Genomic DNA, 16,130 nt, shown 5'->3' on the forward strand with positions numbered 1-16,130 from the left:
AATAAAAAATAAAGAAAACAAACATGCTTTCTGCCGTCTCGTCTTGAACAGGAGAGCTTACAAAAATAAACCGAAACTCAGCGAATACATGCCTCACAGACATGATAAATATATTTATAGAAAGCTTTAAATTACTACTTAACGAAATAATAAAAACAAACAACAAAAAATCTCAATACAATTATAATCCGTATAGGAGGCGCGTCTAATGAGATGATGAGTCAGGGTTGCGACAAAGACTCAGAAAACACTAGTTTATTAGTAAATAATTCAAATATCTTTTTACTATTTCCCTCTGTCACATTCATGGTAATTACTTTTTCCGGTGCTTTGGGACATCTTTTGAACTCAATTTGAACGCAGAACTGTTTATCTGCGCTGATAGACTATTTGATATGAATTTGGATCAGCATAGGCTACATTTGTGAACGCACCTTTTCTGCAGTGTCGCGCGTCTTACAGACTGCAATTTACAATCGCAACTTCATTGTGCTATTAATCCTTTCAAGCCGATTTTCAACAAATTGGTCAGCTCCCGACAGCATCAGGTGTTTTATTAATGGTGAGTATAATTATTTAAACCAGTCGTCTATTACGATGTCTCTGTAACAAAAGCAGGTGCATTAATACTAAAGTTTGAAACAAAAATGAAACCATCAACAGAAATATTGAACACCCTCCATGTTTAAAAATACAAGCGCAGCTGTTTAGAGGTTATTGACGTCACAGAATTTACCGGAATGGTGCTTTTCCGGAAAAAAGACGGAATGTCGTTGACTGTGTGAACAGCGCATTTTTGAATTTACCGGTAAAGCTGTTCCGGTAATTTTACGGCAATTTACTGGTATTACTGTGTGAAAGAGGCTTATAGGTAATATTTCTGCTCTTTGAAAGTAAAACACATAGCCCCACAAGCACAGGATTCAGGAAAGTTGTTTTTGGGGTACAATATTTAGGCTATATATATTGCCTATCATGTCCATTTATAGCCTTTACACATCAGCTTGTATACTTGTATGTTTAAAAAGCTGCAAATTTCAAGAAGCTGACGTCACGTTAGGTCGTCAGGTGGATCAGCCGTTTGAAAGTTCAAGACGTTCGGATAGACGTTCGATCAGTCGGTCGGTTGTTCGTTCGGATGTTTGATTTTGGCACGGAGTACCTGCCATAACAATGTCATATTAAAGAGCTCGTCCGAACGCTATAGCTTTTATGGACTCTCTATGGGCTTCTCCCTTGACGTCATGCCTCCACCCCCCCCCACTCCCCCTCCCCCTCGGTAGCCTCATAGACAGTAAAAGATTGCCTGCGAGCTTCTCCTTCTGTCCATATGGTAATTTCTTTACTGTGCGACAGAGAGTCGCAGGTTATGACACAATTGCCTGTTTTTTGTTTTTTTTACAAAAACTGCTTCTACGGGGCCATAACGTAAGATACAAGGTAATGGGGCATTTTTTTTATACATTTTTGTGTTTCTTTAGAAATAATGAATGGACAAATGGTAGTGATGGCAAAATGAGGCTTCCTGAACCACTGAGACCTCGGAGTAGCCTGGCTCCGCCCTCCTACGTACTTCCGCTCAATTTCATTTCCCTTCAGTACTTCGTCTGGGTTTGCAGTATATTCTTAGGTTTCCAGAACGTCTCCGGTTACTCACGTAACCTTAGTTACTCTTAGTTCCCTGAGAGGAAGGAACGAGACATTACGTATGGGGAAACCCATTTCCTCGAAATTGTGAAGTCTGATTGAATAACTCTTTTCCTTGCAAATAGCCAATGGCGCCCTCGCCCTCACCTGATTGGCTGACAGCCATCAATATAGGTGACGGCGGGCGCCAAAAACCTCAGAATCTTCGACTGAACGAGAGTTATGAGGCTGGAAGGTTTTCCACACGGCAGGTTACGTAATGTCTCGTTCCCTCCTCTCAGGGAACTAAGGTTACGTGAGTAACCGGAGACGTTCCCTTATCGAGTCGGTCTCTCGACATTACGATGGGGAACAATAAAACCCCCGCCGTGTGGGAAATACTGTACGGCCCAGCTCACATCGAGCCACAGAAGAGCATACACTAGTTCTTACAGCGCATTAGCTCTAGATCGGGTACCGGACCTGGTTGAAACCCCTTTTGGCACAGAGCCAAATCAGCTCTTACACCATCGTAACCCAGTGCACCCAGATAAGCAACACTGGTGTGATATGGTGAAAATGCAGCAATATGTTGGTGCTTGGGAATACACTGCCGGCTTATAATGCGGGCATAATAAGGGTGCCACACTAGATAGTGAATGAATACCTTAACCGCAGCTATTGCTAAAAACAACTGACGCTGTCTATATGACCTGGTCGAAGCCATGGCTAGTGCACGCGCCAGGCAAGGCGTGCCATAACCTAGTCCAATGACTGCTCAACTCCCTCCTCCTGCACTGACAGCACATGTGATGCAAACGAGGGAATGTCCAATTTATAGAATCTCGCAAACGTGTTGCTAGACGACCAGCCCGCTGCGAAACAAATGTCCTGAATAGACATGCCTTTCGCCCAACTCCATGACGATGCCAAACTCCTTGTGGAGTGGGCGTGCACTCCGATTGGGCAGGCGGTTCCCCGGGAAGCATAAGCTAGTCGCACAGCCTCCACTATCCAGTGTGATAGCCTCTGCTTCGACAGCGCGCTGACCTTCTTGGCAAAAGCTGGTCTGAAGTTCGAAACTGGCTAGTTCTGTTCACATAAGCACGTAGGGCACGCACGGGGCACAAAGCGCACTTCTGAGACACTGAATTACTGTCCTCCTCGGGGCAAAATGCTTGAATTGTAACTATCTGAGCTCTGAACGGCGTTGAGAGTACTTTAGGCGAATAGCCGCGTTTGGGTAAAAGTCTTACCATGCAATCGTCCGGTCCAAACTGCATACACGCGCTGTTCACTGACAGGGCATGCAAATCTCCCACTCGTTTCCCGCGAGCTAGCGCGAGCAGTAGCGCCGTCTTAAATGAGAGCACTTTAAGGTCGCTAAACTCGGCTGGTTCAAAAGGTTGGTCGGACAGCGCACTAAGCACTAACGACAGGTCCCAGACCGGCATCTGACGAAGGCGGGGTGGACTAAGCCGCCTAGCTCCCCGAAGAAAACTCGTTATAAGGGGGTGCCTCCCCACTGAATAGCCGTCTAGCAAGTCACGAAAAATGGCGATAGCGGCCACGTAGACTTTCACTGTAGATGGGGTACTGCCAGCATCCAGACGTTCCTGTAGGAAGGTCAGAATAATGGAGATATCGCAACTGCTGGGGTCTTCATTTTTGTCAACACACCAGTTAGCAAATACTTTCCACTTCAGAGTGTATAAATGCCTCGTGGAAGGGGCTCTAGCCTCTGCTATTGTCTGCAGCACTCGCTGATATACTCCACGCTGATCTGCCACACATGCAGGTCCCAAAGCTCTGGGTTGGGGTGCCATATGGTGCCCCTCGCCTGGGACAAGATGTCCCTTCTCGGCGGGATCCGCCACGGGGGAAGCCGCGATATGTTCACCAGTTCCGGGAACCACGGCTGGTTGGGCCATTTGGGTGCTACCAGGATCAACGCACATCTCTCCTCCCTGATCTTTTGCAGCACCAGCGGCATTAACTTGACTGGGGGAAAACCATACTTCCGTCCCTTGGGCCAGCGGCTCGACAGCGCGTCTCCCCCCAGGGGGGATGCTGTCAGCGAGAAGTACAGAGGGCAGTGGGCGTTCCCTTGCGACGCAAAGAGGTCGATCTTCGCTTTGCCAAACAGATTCCAGATCATATTTATCGTTTGCGGATGGAGCCTCCATTCTCCGTGTACAATGCCGTCCCTGGACAGCATGTCGGCGCCGCAATTCAAACTGCCCGGTACGTGCACTGCTCGAATCGACAGAAGTACCCTGTCCGTCCATAACAGCAGCTGTCTCGCTAATCCCTGCAGGGATCGCGAACGTAAACCTCCCTGGCGATTGATGTACGCCACCACCGCCGTGTTGTCCGTTCTGATGAGAACATGACGGTGTTTCACAAACGGAAGGAAACTCTGCAGTGCTAGATGAACCGCTTCCATCTCCAAGCAGTTTATGTACCAGCGCGTCTGGTCCCCTATCCACGTACCGAATGCTGGTCTGCCATCGCATAGGGCTCCCCAGCCTGATAGTGAAGCATCCGTGGTGACCACTACACGTCTGACCACTCTGCCCATAGCAGCACCCTGCTCGAATATGGTCGTGCCGAACCAAGGCGCCAGAGTCTCGAGACATGAACGCGTTATTATAAGGCGTTCCGTTCCCGCTCTCCACGCCCGCGGCTTCACTCGGCTCTGTAACCAGTGTTGAAGCGGTCTCATGTGCAACAAGCCCAGTCTGCAGACGGAGGCTGCGGCCGCCATCAGACCGAGCAGCCTCTGAAACGTTCTCAAGGGGATAGCTCTGCCTTGAACGAAGAGGGCTAGTGTATTGTGAATCGACTGGATTCTCGGCTCTGACAGCTTCGCGATCATAGTGCGCGAGTCCAGTATCATACCCAGGAATGTGATATATTGGCGTGGCTGCAGCGTGCTCTTCTGAATGTTCACAGACAGCCCCAAACCTGTCAGATGGGCGAGGAGTCTGTGTTTGTGTTCCTCGAGAGTGCTTCTCGACCGTGCGATGACTAACCAGTCGTCGAGATAGTTCAGTATGCGCATTCCACTGAGCTTCAGGGGAGCGAGCGCTGTATTCATGCACATTGTAAATACACGGGGAGCCAAAGCGAGCCCAAACGGCAACACTTTGAACTGGTACGCCACCCCCTCGAATGCAAAACGCAGGAAGCGCCTGTGATGTGGGGCTATCTGGATGTGGAAGTATGCATCCTTTAGATCCACTGCAATGAAGTAATCGTCGGGCTGAATGTGCGCGAGGATCTGCTTCACAGTTATCATCTTGAACGTGCGTTTCGCGAGCGCTTTGTTCAGTAATCTCAGGTCTAAGGTGGGGCGCATACCTCCGTCCTTTTTCGGAACTAGAAAATAACGGCTGTAGAACCATGAATTTCTCCGTTCCTCGGGCACTATCTCTACTGCTTTTTTGGCCAGGAGAGAGGATATTTCTGCTCGTAGCAGCGGGGCGCTCTGTTCTGATACTTCTGTCATAATCACACCGCCGAAGCGAGGTGGTCTGCGAGCGAACTGGAGCGTGTAGCCGCGTTTTATCGTGTTTATCACCCAATAAGATGCCGCGGGGAGCGTGGCCCACGTGCTCAGATGACTCAATACAGATGGTATTAATGCATGCTGCGGCGGGGGCTGTGCGCCAGCCACCGGGGAAGCATTGACCGCTATATGAATGGCAGGTGACTCGTCCACGGCTTCTTGCACGGGAACATACAAAGCCACCTCCTTGGGTTTCCCCCGAGCTTCCGCTTTGCGAAACGTCTCTCAGGGGAGAGGCTTCGCTTATGTAGCGGGTAATAGTAGAGGGAGGAAGAAAGCTCTTTTGCTGAGGCATGTAATGCATGTTTATTGAAACAGAACACAGCGGTTTCATTATCACAACATTCACATCGTTGACGAACTCTGGGCGAGAACATGCCCTCTTCACTGTGGGTCCGATGAACCAGTCCCGCGCTCTCTTCCACCTGGCACAAGCATCAGGAACGCTGCTCCTTCTTGCCCGCCGGGCGCCCTTGGCTGCTAGAGGCCGGTTTAGCACCAAAACGGGGCTTCCTGGGCTGCCTCTGGCGGAACGGTGGCTCTGGCTCACGACGCTCTACCGCGCTCGGGAACGCGCGCCTGGTATATCCCGCCGGGCGCTGCGCTGAAGAAGACCTGCACCTCGCTGCAGGGGGGGCTTGAGACCGTTTCGGCAGGAGATGAGGCATCATCTTAGACTGCTTGACGGTCTCGGCGTATTTCTCCGAAAGAGATTCCACCGCGACACCGAAAAGACCGGTGGGGCTCACCGGTGCATCTAGGAACTGCCTCTTTTCGGCATCGCGCATGCCAGACAGCGTCAGCCACAGATGGCGATGCAGGACCACAAGGCTGCTCATATTGCGGCCGATTCCCTGCGCGACCTTCTTCGACGACGCGAGAGCTAGATCCGCCGCCGTGCGCAGCTTCCTGAGCGACTCTGGGTCCGGGCTTCCCTCGTCCAGGGACCCCAGGAGCCGAGTTTGGAAGACCTGCAGGATTGCCATCGTGTGGAGGGCAGATGCTGCATGTCCAGCCGATATGTAAGCCTTCTCGGCGATGTGAGCAGTAGCTCGACATGGCCTAGAAGGCAAAGAGGCGGTTTTCCAGCCGGGAGAAGACGCCAGGTGGGCCGCGATAGCATCCTCGACGGGAGGCGGTCGCGCGTATCCCAATTTCTCCGCCCCTTCCACCGTCGTCAGCAGCTGGGTCCCCTGTGCATGGGCTCGGGCTGAGTAAGGGGAGCGCCATGACCGGGTGAGTTCCTCGTGGACCTCAAAGAAAAAAGGCGCGGGTCTCGGCGGGGCTTCAGCCTGGCGGCGGACGGGGGAGAGGCAGGAGATACAGGGCCACCGTTGCGGGTAACGGCCAGCCTTGCACGAAGGATCTTGATGGGAAGCTCCTCACAGGCACGACATCCCGAACCTTCGAATGCCGCCTCTGCGTGAGCCCGACCCAGGCACAGCACACACTGCTCGTGTGCGTCCGGGAAATCAATGGGCCCACCACACATGCGGCAAAGAGACATTATAAGAGAAAAATCACCGGAACGCAAGAGGGGATAATTTTCCACAATTTTCCGCTCTGTATGTTCCGCTCTGACTCAAGTGAAGAAAAAAGATTCTGAGGTTTTTGGCGCCCGCCGTCACCTATATTGATGGCTGTCAGCCAATCAGGTGAGGGCGAGGGCGCCATTGGCTATTTGCAAGCAAAAGAGTTATTCAATCAGACTTCATAATTTCGAGGAAATGGATTTCCCCATACGTAATGTCGAGAGACTGACTCGATAAGGGAACCAAATTTTTTGTAGGACCAATCAGCCAACAGAGGGAGTGGCTGAGAACGATGACGTTGATGTAGTGCGTCAGTTTGAGTTGGAGTAATGGCAGCGGAGATAAACGTGAGTAATGCTACTTGGTCCGTTGTTGCAAAACTGCCGAATATACAGAAGTTAAAGCCGGAGCAAGAACAATGTTTGCAAAGTTTTGTTGGTGGCCATGATGTTGTGGCCCTCCTTCCCACGGGGTTCGGGAAAAGTTTGATTTTCCAGCTCACTCCGCTAGTGGTGAGTGAGTAAGCTAAGGCGAACGATAGGGATGCAAAGCCGATAGTTGTTGTCGTCTCCCCGCTTGTTGCACTAATGGAGGACCAAGTGAAGGAGGCAGAAAAGTTAGGAGTTAGTGCTGGGCAGCTCGGCGTGCACGATGACCGTGACATTTTGGACGGACGCTTTAGTCTGGTGTTCGGAAGCCCCGGCTGCTAAACAACAAATGGCGTCAAATGCTAGCCTCGACAATATACCAGGACAACCTCGTTGGCATCGTTGTGGATGAGGTCCACGTTACATACAAATGGTAAGTTAACACTTAAATACGTTTAAACAACATAAGGGCTGTTTTTTGCATAATCGATAGCTTAGACAATGTTGTAATTTGAGAATATGATACAAGATTCATGAGAAATGTTGCACTCTCTATTTCGTTTACCTCAGGGGCGAGGCTTCCAAAGGCGAGTCGGCATTCAGAGAAAGTTTTGCCAAGCTCGGAGAGCTGAGATCTATCATCAAGGAGGGTAAGTTAAATGCACTGACCCCTGTGTTGCTTCTGCCCAAGTTGTTGTGGAATATCTCATTTGTTGGCTATTGTAACGTCAATAGTTAGTTTATGTATAATCTCTTATTGCACAGATTAATTACTTTCCCTGTAATAAAAAAGGATTGCCTGATTACATGGATTTAGTGCAGTACTGTTCATAGTGATGTTCATTAAGTCCTCCCTGCCATAGCCTATGACACAAACACACCTGACAAATTGTTTGGTACGTTATAAAATTGTGCAAGTGTGTTTATCTTGTTTTTTTTATTCTCCCAGGTACACCTGTTTTGGCTCTGACTGCCTCAGCTGACATCAAGTCCAGAAGCAGAGTCATCAGATTACTCCATATGGACAATCCCGTACAAATCATTGCTAGTCCCGACAAGACAAACATCCGTCTTGGATTGTGCAAGGTGCCCAGCCATAACATGACCTGCCTAGACTGGATAGTTCAACATGCTAAAAACAAGGGCTCAACCATGCAACCTGTTTTAATTTACTGTCAAACACTTAAATCAGTGGGGAGAGTATTCTCATACCTAAAGGCTGAACTGCAAGGACATGCCTGGGAAGACTGTGATCCGTCCTGTACAAGTGAAAACCTCCTCATTGGCATGTTCCACAGCAAAACCCTACCCCAAAACAAGCAGAAAGTGTTGGCTTCACTGAGGGGGGAAGGGAAGTGCCGGGTAGTTGTTGCAACCATAGACATCATATAGGTAGACGCCCCATCGAACGCTACTGCCTATTGGCACGAACGAGCCGTGGAGCCGCCATCTTGGACCGGTCGACAGCTCCACTCAGTGTAACTTGTTTGCCAGGTGCAATGAGCTGTCAGCGCATTAAATTAATCATATCTCACTGAATACCTAATTGATTTTGACGCGGGCTTTTTTGCTGCAAAGTTCATTCATGCAGCTATGATACAGGACACATGGTTCAGCGTATTTTAATATTCATAATAGGCTTTACAGTTACATATTATATTCTGATATAAGATATAAGTGACCAGACGCCCAAAATCTAAATATGTGGGGTAGAATATTTATAAATCACACTCTATAAATATGACAAAGAAGCAGAAACAGATAGTTGCCGTAAAATAAGATATTTTAATAAGTTGAAGAAACAATTAATTATAATTTGTGACATATACACTCTCTCTGGTTCTCTCTCTCTCTCTCTCTCTCACACACATACACACACACACACACTTCTCCCTCCCTCCCTCTCCATCTCTCACACACACACACACACTCTCTCTCTCTCTCTCTCTCTCTCTTCTGTGACTGTTGACACCTTAGGAGCTTGTATTGCTGAAGCCTGGCGGATCAACCTCTCTGCAGCTCTCAGCACCTTATAATAAGAATACAAATAATACATATTTATATAGGGCTTTACACAGTACTCAAATACACTTTACAGAACAGAGAAAATATGAACAAAGCAACCTTAATATACATTACTTCCTGATATCACGTGCGCAAACACAAACAACAGTTATTATGTTCTGTCGAACTATGTAACTATGTATTAACTTCAGATTGGATTGTGTTGGTAATAGGCACTTAACGTTTAAAAAAAAGTGAGTTTCGTGCATCTAACAAGTGCTTTTTCGAACTTCTTTCTGATCTGAATAGTAATAGTAAGTTATGTGGGAAACACTTGAGTTGAGGGAGGTAACGTTACATAGTCTAACTAACGTTAGCTAGCTACGATTTCAGTACAGTACTATCAAAGATCCTTTCTCCTTCTCAATTATCTGGATTTAAGGACAAACTACAACCAATAGTACAATAGTAATGTTAAATCTTACTTGTGAAAAGTAATCCCGAGCCGTACTTGCGATGGTCCGCCGATTAGAACAAGAAAATGCTGCACAGTGCTCTGGTATCTTAACTGCTGCTACGCAACGAAACTAGGAGTACGACCGGTTCAAGATGGCGGCCGCAAATCTCATCGCCCAGCGGCCAATAGGGCGTCTACCTATATGATGTCTATGGTTGCAACTACAGCTTTGGGGATGGGGTTGAATTTCCCTAATGTTTCACATGTGGTAATGTATGGGGCTCCAGGGGACATAGAGGCAATTTTACAACAGGTCGGCAGGGCTGGAAGACATGGTCAACTAGAACATGCCATCCTCTACAACACCGGACGGTATTTCAAGGTGGATGAAGAAGTAAAACAACTGCTTGATCTTGGAAAAAACACATGTCTTAGGAAATGTCTCTATGCACATTTTGAAGCAGAAACCAGCCACGTAGAGCCACGCCATCTCTGTTGTACAAACTGTCAGAAGGTTTGCTCTTGTTCGTCTGGAACATGTACAGAACCAACGCCTAATTATGAACTGATTGAAGATGAACCAATCACTCTGAGATGTAGGCATGTGGATGCAAAAGACAAATCTTTGATTGCAGAATTGCTCAAGGAGTACAGTCATAGTTTATTCAAATCCTGTAATCGACTGTACACCTCACATGCAGCTTGCACTGGATTCAGTCAGCAACTGGTGGACGCCGTTTTGGACCATTGTCAACACATATTTGACCCGACATACATTACTGCTAACCTTCCTGTGTTTAGATTGGACCATGCGAGAGAGATTTTAATCATCATTATTGATGTTTTTGGTGATATTGATGTGGATCTGCAAGATGATTCAGGGGGTTTTTAACTGATCCAGATCTTTATTACAGTAACTACTTTGACGATGATGATGATGCTGTTGTTGAAGATGCACTCAGGAGTCATGTCAGGAGCTCAGATTCTGAACAGTAAATTTAGTGATTCTTGTGTTGAATAGAAAACTTTGAGGCCCTTTGTGTACTCGTGCAGGAGCATGGTTGGTGTGTCAGTTTTACATGTTGTAAATAGTTAAAATTTGTTTTACTAAATTTTTTACGTCATAAATAAACATGTGAAAACACATACTCTGAAGACTAATTTGTGTTTCATTTTCAGTTTTACTTGTAAATATTTAATTTGTTTTAATAAACTAAATGTCATAAATATGTACAAAACTTTGAATACCCTAGTTAAATAAGGTAATTAAGAAAAATAAGACATAATATGAAAATCTTTTGTTTATTACACATCTGCAGATAGAGAGTATCCACTGCAAATTATTTAAACTATTATAAAATAAAATCATTATATACAGGGACACTTAGTGTACAGATGTTATTTCAATATGTATTCCTTGTCTGTACATAACAAAAAAACTATTTTAAAACACGTACACAAACATTCAAAGTAGCCATTCTATGACAGCTTCAAAGCTGGACCATTATAAACCACGCAAGTAACTGGTTAAAGTGCTACAGCTCTCCAGTAGCCTGGTGATGACTGTTCAGCATTTGCTGCAGATCCGAAACGACCGCAGCGGCGTATTACTAATGATTAGACCCAGCTTCGACAATTGACTGAATACACCACTGTCCTTTTTGTCAAATATACATTTAGAATGTTTAATTGTTCCTTGAACTCTTAAATTCAATGCACAAAACCTGCAGCTCTCGTTGACAGACATCTTATCTTATCCAACGGACTTGTTGTTTCCGGCCGGTTTCGGCGCATGACATACGTCACGACCACACGTTAGCGATTGGCTATGGCAGATCCTGAGTGACTCTGGGCAGATCCAATAGTTTAGAACTTTAACAGAGAACCCGCCTACAAAGAAGTAAACGTTTCTCAATGGAGGGGGGCCAGACTCTCTGTACAAATTAAATGTACGAGAGTCTGGTAGAACCAGGCTAACCTCGGAGCACATTGCTTCACCAAAAGGTTCATTACTCGAAGCTTCATTCATTATTGCTCACTAGTGACACCTAGCTACTGTGCAAAGAAATAGCAGACCAATAAAAAAATACTGAATCAATGACCTAAGCAGACATTTGTCCATTGCCTGGGTACCAAATAAAATATGTTTCTCTTTCTGTCTGAATTTACTTGTGCAGAGAAAACTGTCACACACAGTCCATTCATTATTCATAAATTGTTTGGATAGTGACAGTAGGAACAACAAAAGTGAGACTGTGTTGAGTGTAGTTCTTATGGTAGAGGGAGTGTAATAACGCAAATTGCAACAGAAAGGTGTGGGGTGGGAAAGGTTAAGAATTGTTTCTGGTGTGTTTTGTGCATTAAACTGTTACTAGTTTTAGTGCAGTGTTGTGCTTATGGGACTATGGATTTAGAGGAACAAACTGCAACACTGCAGTTTGGGGTGGGTGAAGGAAGGATCACACATTCTTTTTATTGAGGAACAGAATTTTTTCAAGTGTGTTGGGGTTTAGACGATTCCTCCTTTTGGACAGAACCTCTCCAGCCTCAGAAAAGATCCTTTCGCATGGAACAGAGGAATGTCAGTGCCAGCTGGTATAAATGAGGATACAGATGTTAATGTTGAGCCCAATATACTAGTGGATCCTCAGATCTTGTGAGATTCACTTTGGATAAATATTGATTTGATTTCATTGATAAAGATGAAAGTGAAGTGAAGTGACATTCAGCCAAGTACGGTGACCCATACTCAGAATTTGTGCTCTGCATTTAACCCATCCGAAATGCACACACACACAGAGCAGTGAACACACACACGCACTGTGAGCACACACCCGGAGCAGTGGGCAGCCATTTATGCTGCGGCACCCGGGGAGCAGTTGGGGGTTCGATGCCTTGCTCAAGGGCACCTAAGTCGTGGTATTGAGGGTGGAGAGAGAACTGTACATGCACTCCCCCCACCCACAATTCCTGCCGGCCCGGGACTCGAACTCACAACCTTTTGATTGGGAGTCCGACTCTCTAACCATTAGGCCACGACTTCCCTGGCCTATTGTTTAGTTTGTCTGTGCATGCGCAGATTGTTAGTAGTCTGTGCATGCTCGTGCAGTGCTCAATAATGCCTGAGCATGGAGGAGGTGTTATTGTTGTATGTCAGCTCCTTTAGGCACAGCAAGAATTTCACCTAGAAACATAAACGAATAGACATGAAATATAATACAGCATTATAGTGAGTATTATTATTAGATCAAGACAGTAAAACAATAATAATACACATACCTTATTGTGACCCACCATTTAAAAAAACTCCCAGACAGGGGAGGATTTCCTCTTTCTTGCTGGCTCCATTACAAGGAAAAAGGAAGAGTTCACAAAAAGCAAACAAATCCAGAAGGGCAATCCAAATCAAAAAGCAGTCCAGTCCAAATCCAAAAAACCAAAGCAATAATTAATATAACAATACTATAGTATAACTACTTTAATTAATAATAACAATATACTATAACTAATATAACCTGATATAATCTAATAATATACAGCCCTAACACATATATGACACAATAACGATACAACTATCTAACTCTAAAGGCTTGTTCGACTTCATGGAGCTCTGCGCAGACCGATCGTCGGCTGACTTGAAGCAGTGCATGCCAGTTAGAAATTTTGTCTGACTTGATACAGCGCTGACGCCACGTGACTGTGACGTGTGCCATCAAAGTACCGCGAGTGCGATTCGAGAGTAGCCGGAGAACTCAGCCAGCGCAGCTTCTGAAGAGCGGCTGCACAGGTTCTGATAACGATACAACTGATCCACGATTGGCTGGATTCACTGATGACACCGATGACGTGCGTTTCAAGTTTATTGAGAGTCGACTTCAGTTTCAGAAATTCTCATATGGACTTTTAAAACGTATTGTTCAATACGTTTTTATGTCGTCTTCATCTTATAAATCATATTTATTAAATATTGTTTTACTGTATTTACCTTATTGTTAATATAAAGTTTGTGTATGTTTATTTTGCATGACTTTCTTTTTTATACAGACCTTTTACAGTATTCAGCAGCATAACCTATTCAAATGAGCATTTTTAATAACTAAAATGTTAATCTTAAAAACATACAATCTAATGTGGTCATAAATGTATGCTCCTATACAAATGATAAATAATACATTATGTTCCTCCATTTGTTTGGTTTCTTCATATTGTCTAGTTTATTTTGCTGTGTTTATACTTCACCTGCATGAAAATTAACCATGGTTTTACTACAAATAAAACCAAAAAACCATGGTTACTATAGTTAAACCATGGTAACCACAAATTAACCATGGTTTTGCTAAATTAACCATAGTTTAACCATGGTATTTGTAGTAAATTTGTGGTTATACAAATGGTAGTCAACACGCCAAAAAACCATGGGTTACTACACTTTTACTATAATAAAACCATGGTTATTTTTCGTAAGATTAGCAAACTGCTAACAACTTGCTGTAACTTCAACTTAACAACTTGACAACATTCTGTTCACTTTCAAATAGTTGGTCTAAATCACAATATAAATCCAACAGAATTGAGGTTTTCTGTATATGAAAATCAGTGGTGTTATGTTTAAAATGTTAAAAATAGCTCAGCAGGAGGGTACTGTAAATCTTGTTGCTGAAACCTTCTTAAAAAACACATTCCCACCAGGGAATTTTTTTATAGGTTACTTTTATAATTTTGTATTAGCGGAAACACCCATGTCATACTGCTAAAGTATATATCCAATATGTTATCTTGTTTTGGAAGACACCCTTCCAAAACACCACTTATACACACATCTTAAACGCGATCAAGTAAGCGTGATCTGCCATGACTGACGTAATTGCAGCAAACTACGGGAGCCACAACGTGTCCGGCTTCATATCTCCGTTTGCAGCTCCTCCCCACCTGCACGCGGCTACTCTCGCCGATCGGTTGCATCCAGCCGCAGCCGATGTCGAACACACCTTAACTCTGACTCTCTGACTACTACAACTGATTCATCTACTTCTGACAACACCCACAAGGTGGCGTGAGTTTCGAACCCCCTTTATCCGGATCCGACACTCAGACCGAACCGATGACGTGTCCACACAAACCGAGGCCTCGTTTGTCATCAGTCACGTGATTTCCATGTTAACAACACAAGCTTCGAATCGCGGCTTCATCTGGCACGCCCCTTTTTTCTCGATCGACACAAGCTCCGACGCCTCGGTTCAAATGTCACATCACTAATAAATGGAGTCTTTAAATGCCTCAGATGTAAAGTTATTCGCGGTCAAAGTGACGCCAAAATGAACGGGAATCAATGGAATGCTTACAGCAGGTTGGGGTCCGCTAGCCGCGGCCAGGGGTGCTTAAAAAAATATGAAACCCTGCCCCGCTGAATATTACACAACACCGGCCTTAGTTTATACAGTGTCTAGCTCCGCCCTGTTCGGAACCAACACATAAAACAACTTCTAGATAAAACATGCATTTGTATTAGTTATTTGTTACTTTATTTGTATTTATGCATGTATGTAATTAGATGTTTGATTTTAAACTAGTACTTATTAAGTTGCTAAATGTGTAGGTGTGAAATTAAGTCTTATGTGTTTCGCTTACCTTTATTTTGAAAAACCAAGGTTGGGTAATACAGAGGAAGTAAACAGTCCAGTTATTGCTTAATTCACAGCTTCAGCTGAGCGCTTGTTAAAATCCACCAGTGGGTTCCCTTCCACAACTAAACGTAGCTTAGATTTAAAAAAAACGATGTCAACAGCAATGAACTTCGGAACCAAGACCTTTCGCCCGCGTCCACCGGACAAAGGAGCGTTTCCCTTGGATCATTTCGGTAAGAGTGATTTGTGCGCATGCAACAAGCAGTCACAACCAATGACTTTGAATTCACACGTTAAAATAACATTTTGTGTACACAGGTGAATGTAAATCGTTTAAAGAGACATACATGCGATGTCTTAGAGACAACCATTTCGACAATTCGAGCTGTCGAGGAGAGTCTAAAGAGTACCTGGAGTGCAGGATGGACAGGTTTTTAATTTATTTATTCCAAGTTGTACAATTACAAACATCGGGATCTACTAATCAAGTTTTTATTTATTCCTCAGACAGTTAATGGCAAAGGAACCCTTTGAAAAACTTGGATTTAAGGACTTCATGGAGAAACCAGCAGAAGAAAATAAAGCCAAATCCTGACCAAATATAATGGCTTGCGTTCACATTATGTTAAACAGTTATGTGTTATATTTATCTTGATATCAACTGATAAACTACTATAACAAGGATATTTTAAAAATAAATAAATAATCAAGGTGTGTATGTGAATAATAATCAGTATGCTGATTTGATTTGTTGATTTTTGTAGAGTGGTCTTAAAATTGTTTTAATGATTTGAATTTTTAGTCTTATCACTGGAGCGTTTTGATATTTCTCTGGAATAAAGAGTGAGCTTAGCTCAGCACTGCTATGAACAGCATTGCCATTTAAAATACATTTTATGTAAATAAGACAGTTAAAACTTAACTTTTTTTTGGCTCAAATAAACATAT

The 16,130-nt window shown here is 44.6% G+C and overlaps 1 protein-coding gene across 2 annotated transcripts; it reads left to right on the forward strand.

Moving 5' to 3' along the window:
• The first annotated feature begins 1,364 nt into the window (after positions 1-1,364).
• Positions 1,365-15,912, forward strand: LOC132121026 (cytochrome c oxidase assembly protein COX19). 2 transcript variants are annotated; one of them, XM_059530218.1, is made up of 4 exons: positions 1,365-1,440; positions 15,257-15,415; positions 15,501-15,612; positions 15,690-15,912. In XM_059530218.1, the coding sequence occupies exons 2-4, from the start codon at positions 15,334-15,336 to the stop codon at positions 15,775-15,777; spliced, it is 282 nt and encodes a 93-aa protein (XP_059386201.1). In that variant the 5' UTR covers positions 1,365-1,440; positions 15,257-15,333; the 3' UTR covers positions 15,778-15,912. The 2 variants fall into 2 exon arrangements, with proteins under 2 accessions (XP_059386201.1, XP_059386202.1); XM_059530219.1 differs by lacking the exon at positions 1,365-1,440 and having other exon boundaries at positions 15,028-15,415.
• The last annotated feature ends 218 nt before the right edge of the window (positions 15,913-16,130 follow it).

This window comes from Carassius carassius, chromosome 39 (genome assembly GCF_963082965.1).
Source record: "Carassius carassius chromosome 39, fCarCar2.1, whole genome shotgun sequence".
In the NCBI taxonomy this organism is placed as follows: domain Eukaryota; kingdom Metazoa; phylum Chordata; class Actinopteri; order Cypriniformes; family Cyprinidae; genus Carassius; species Carassius carassius.

Bases quoted from the DNA above. Each gene is read 5' to 3' on its own strand.
- LOC132121026 (XM_059530218.1), top strand. From the start codon at position 15,334: ATGTCAACAGCAATGAACTTCGGAACCAAGACCTTTCGCCCGCGTCCA. The intron at 15,416-15,500 runs GTAAGAGTGATT...TTGTGTACACAG, and splicing joins GTTTCCCTTGGATCATTTCG to GTGAATGTAAATCGTTTAAA. The intron at 15,613-15,689 runs GTTTTTAATTTA...TTTATTCCTCAG, and splicing joins CTGGAGTGCAGGATGGACAG to ACAGTTAATGGCAAAGGAAC.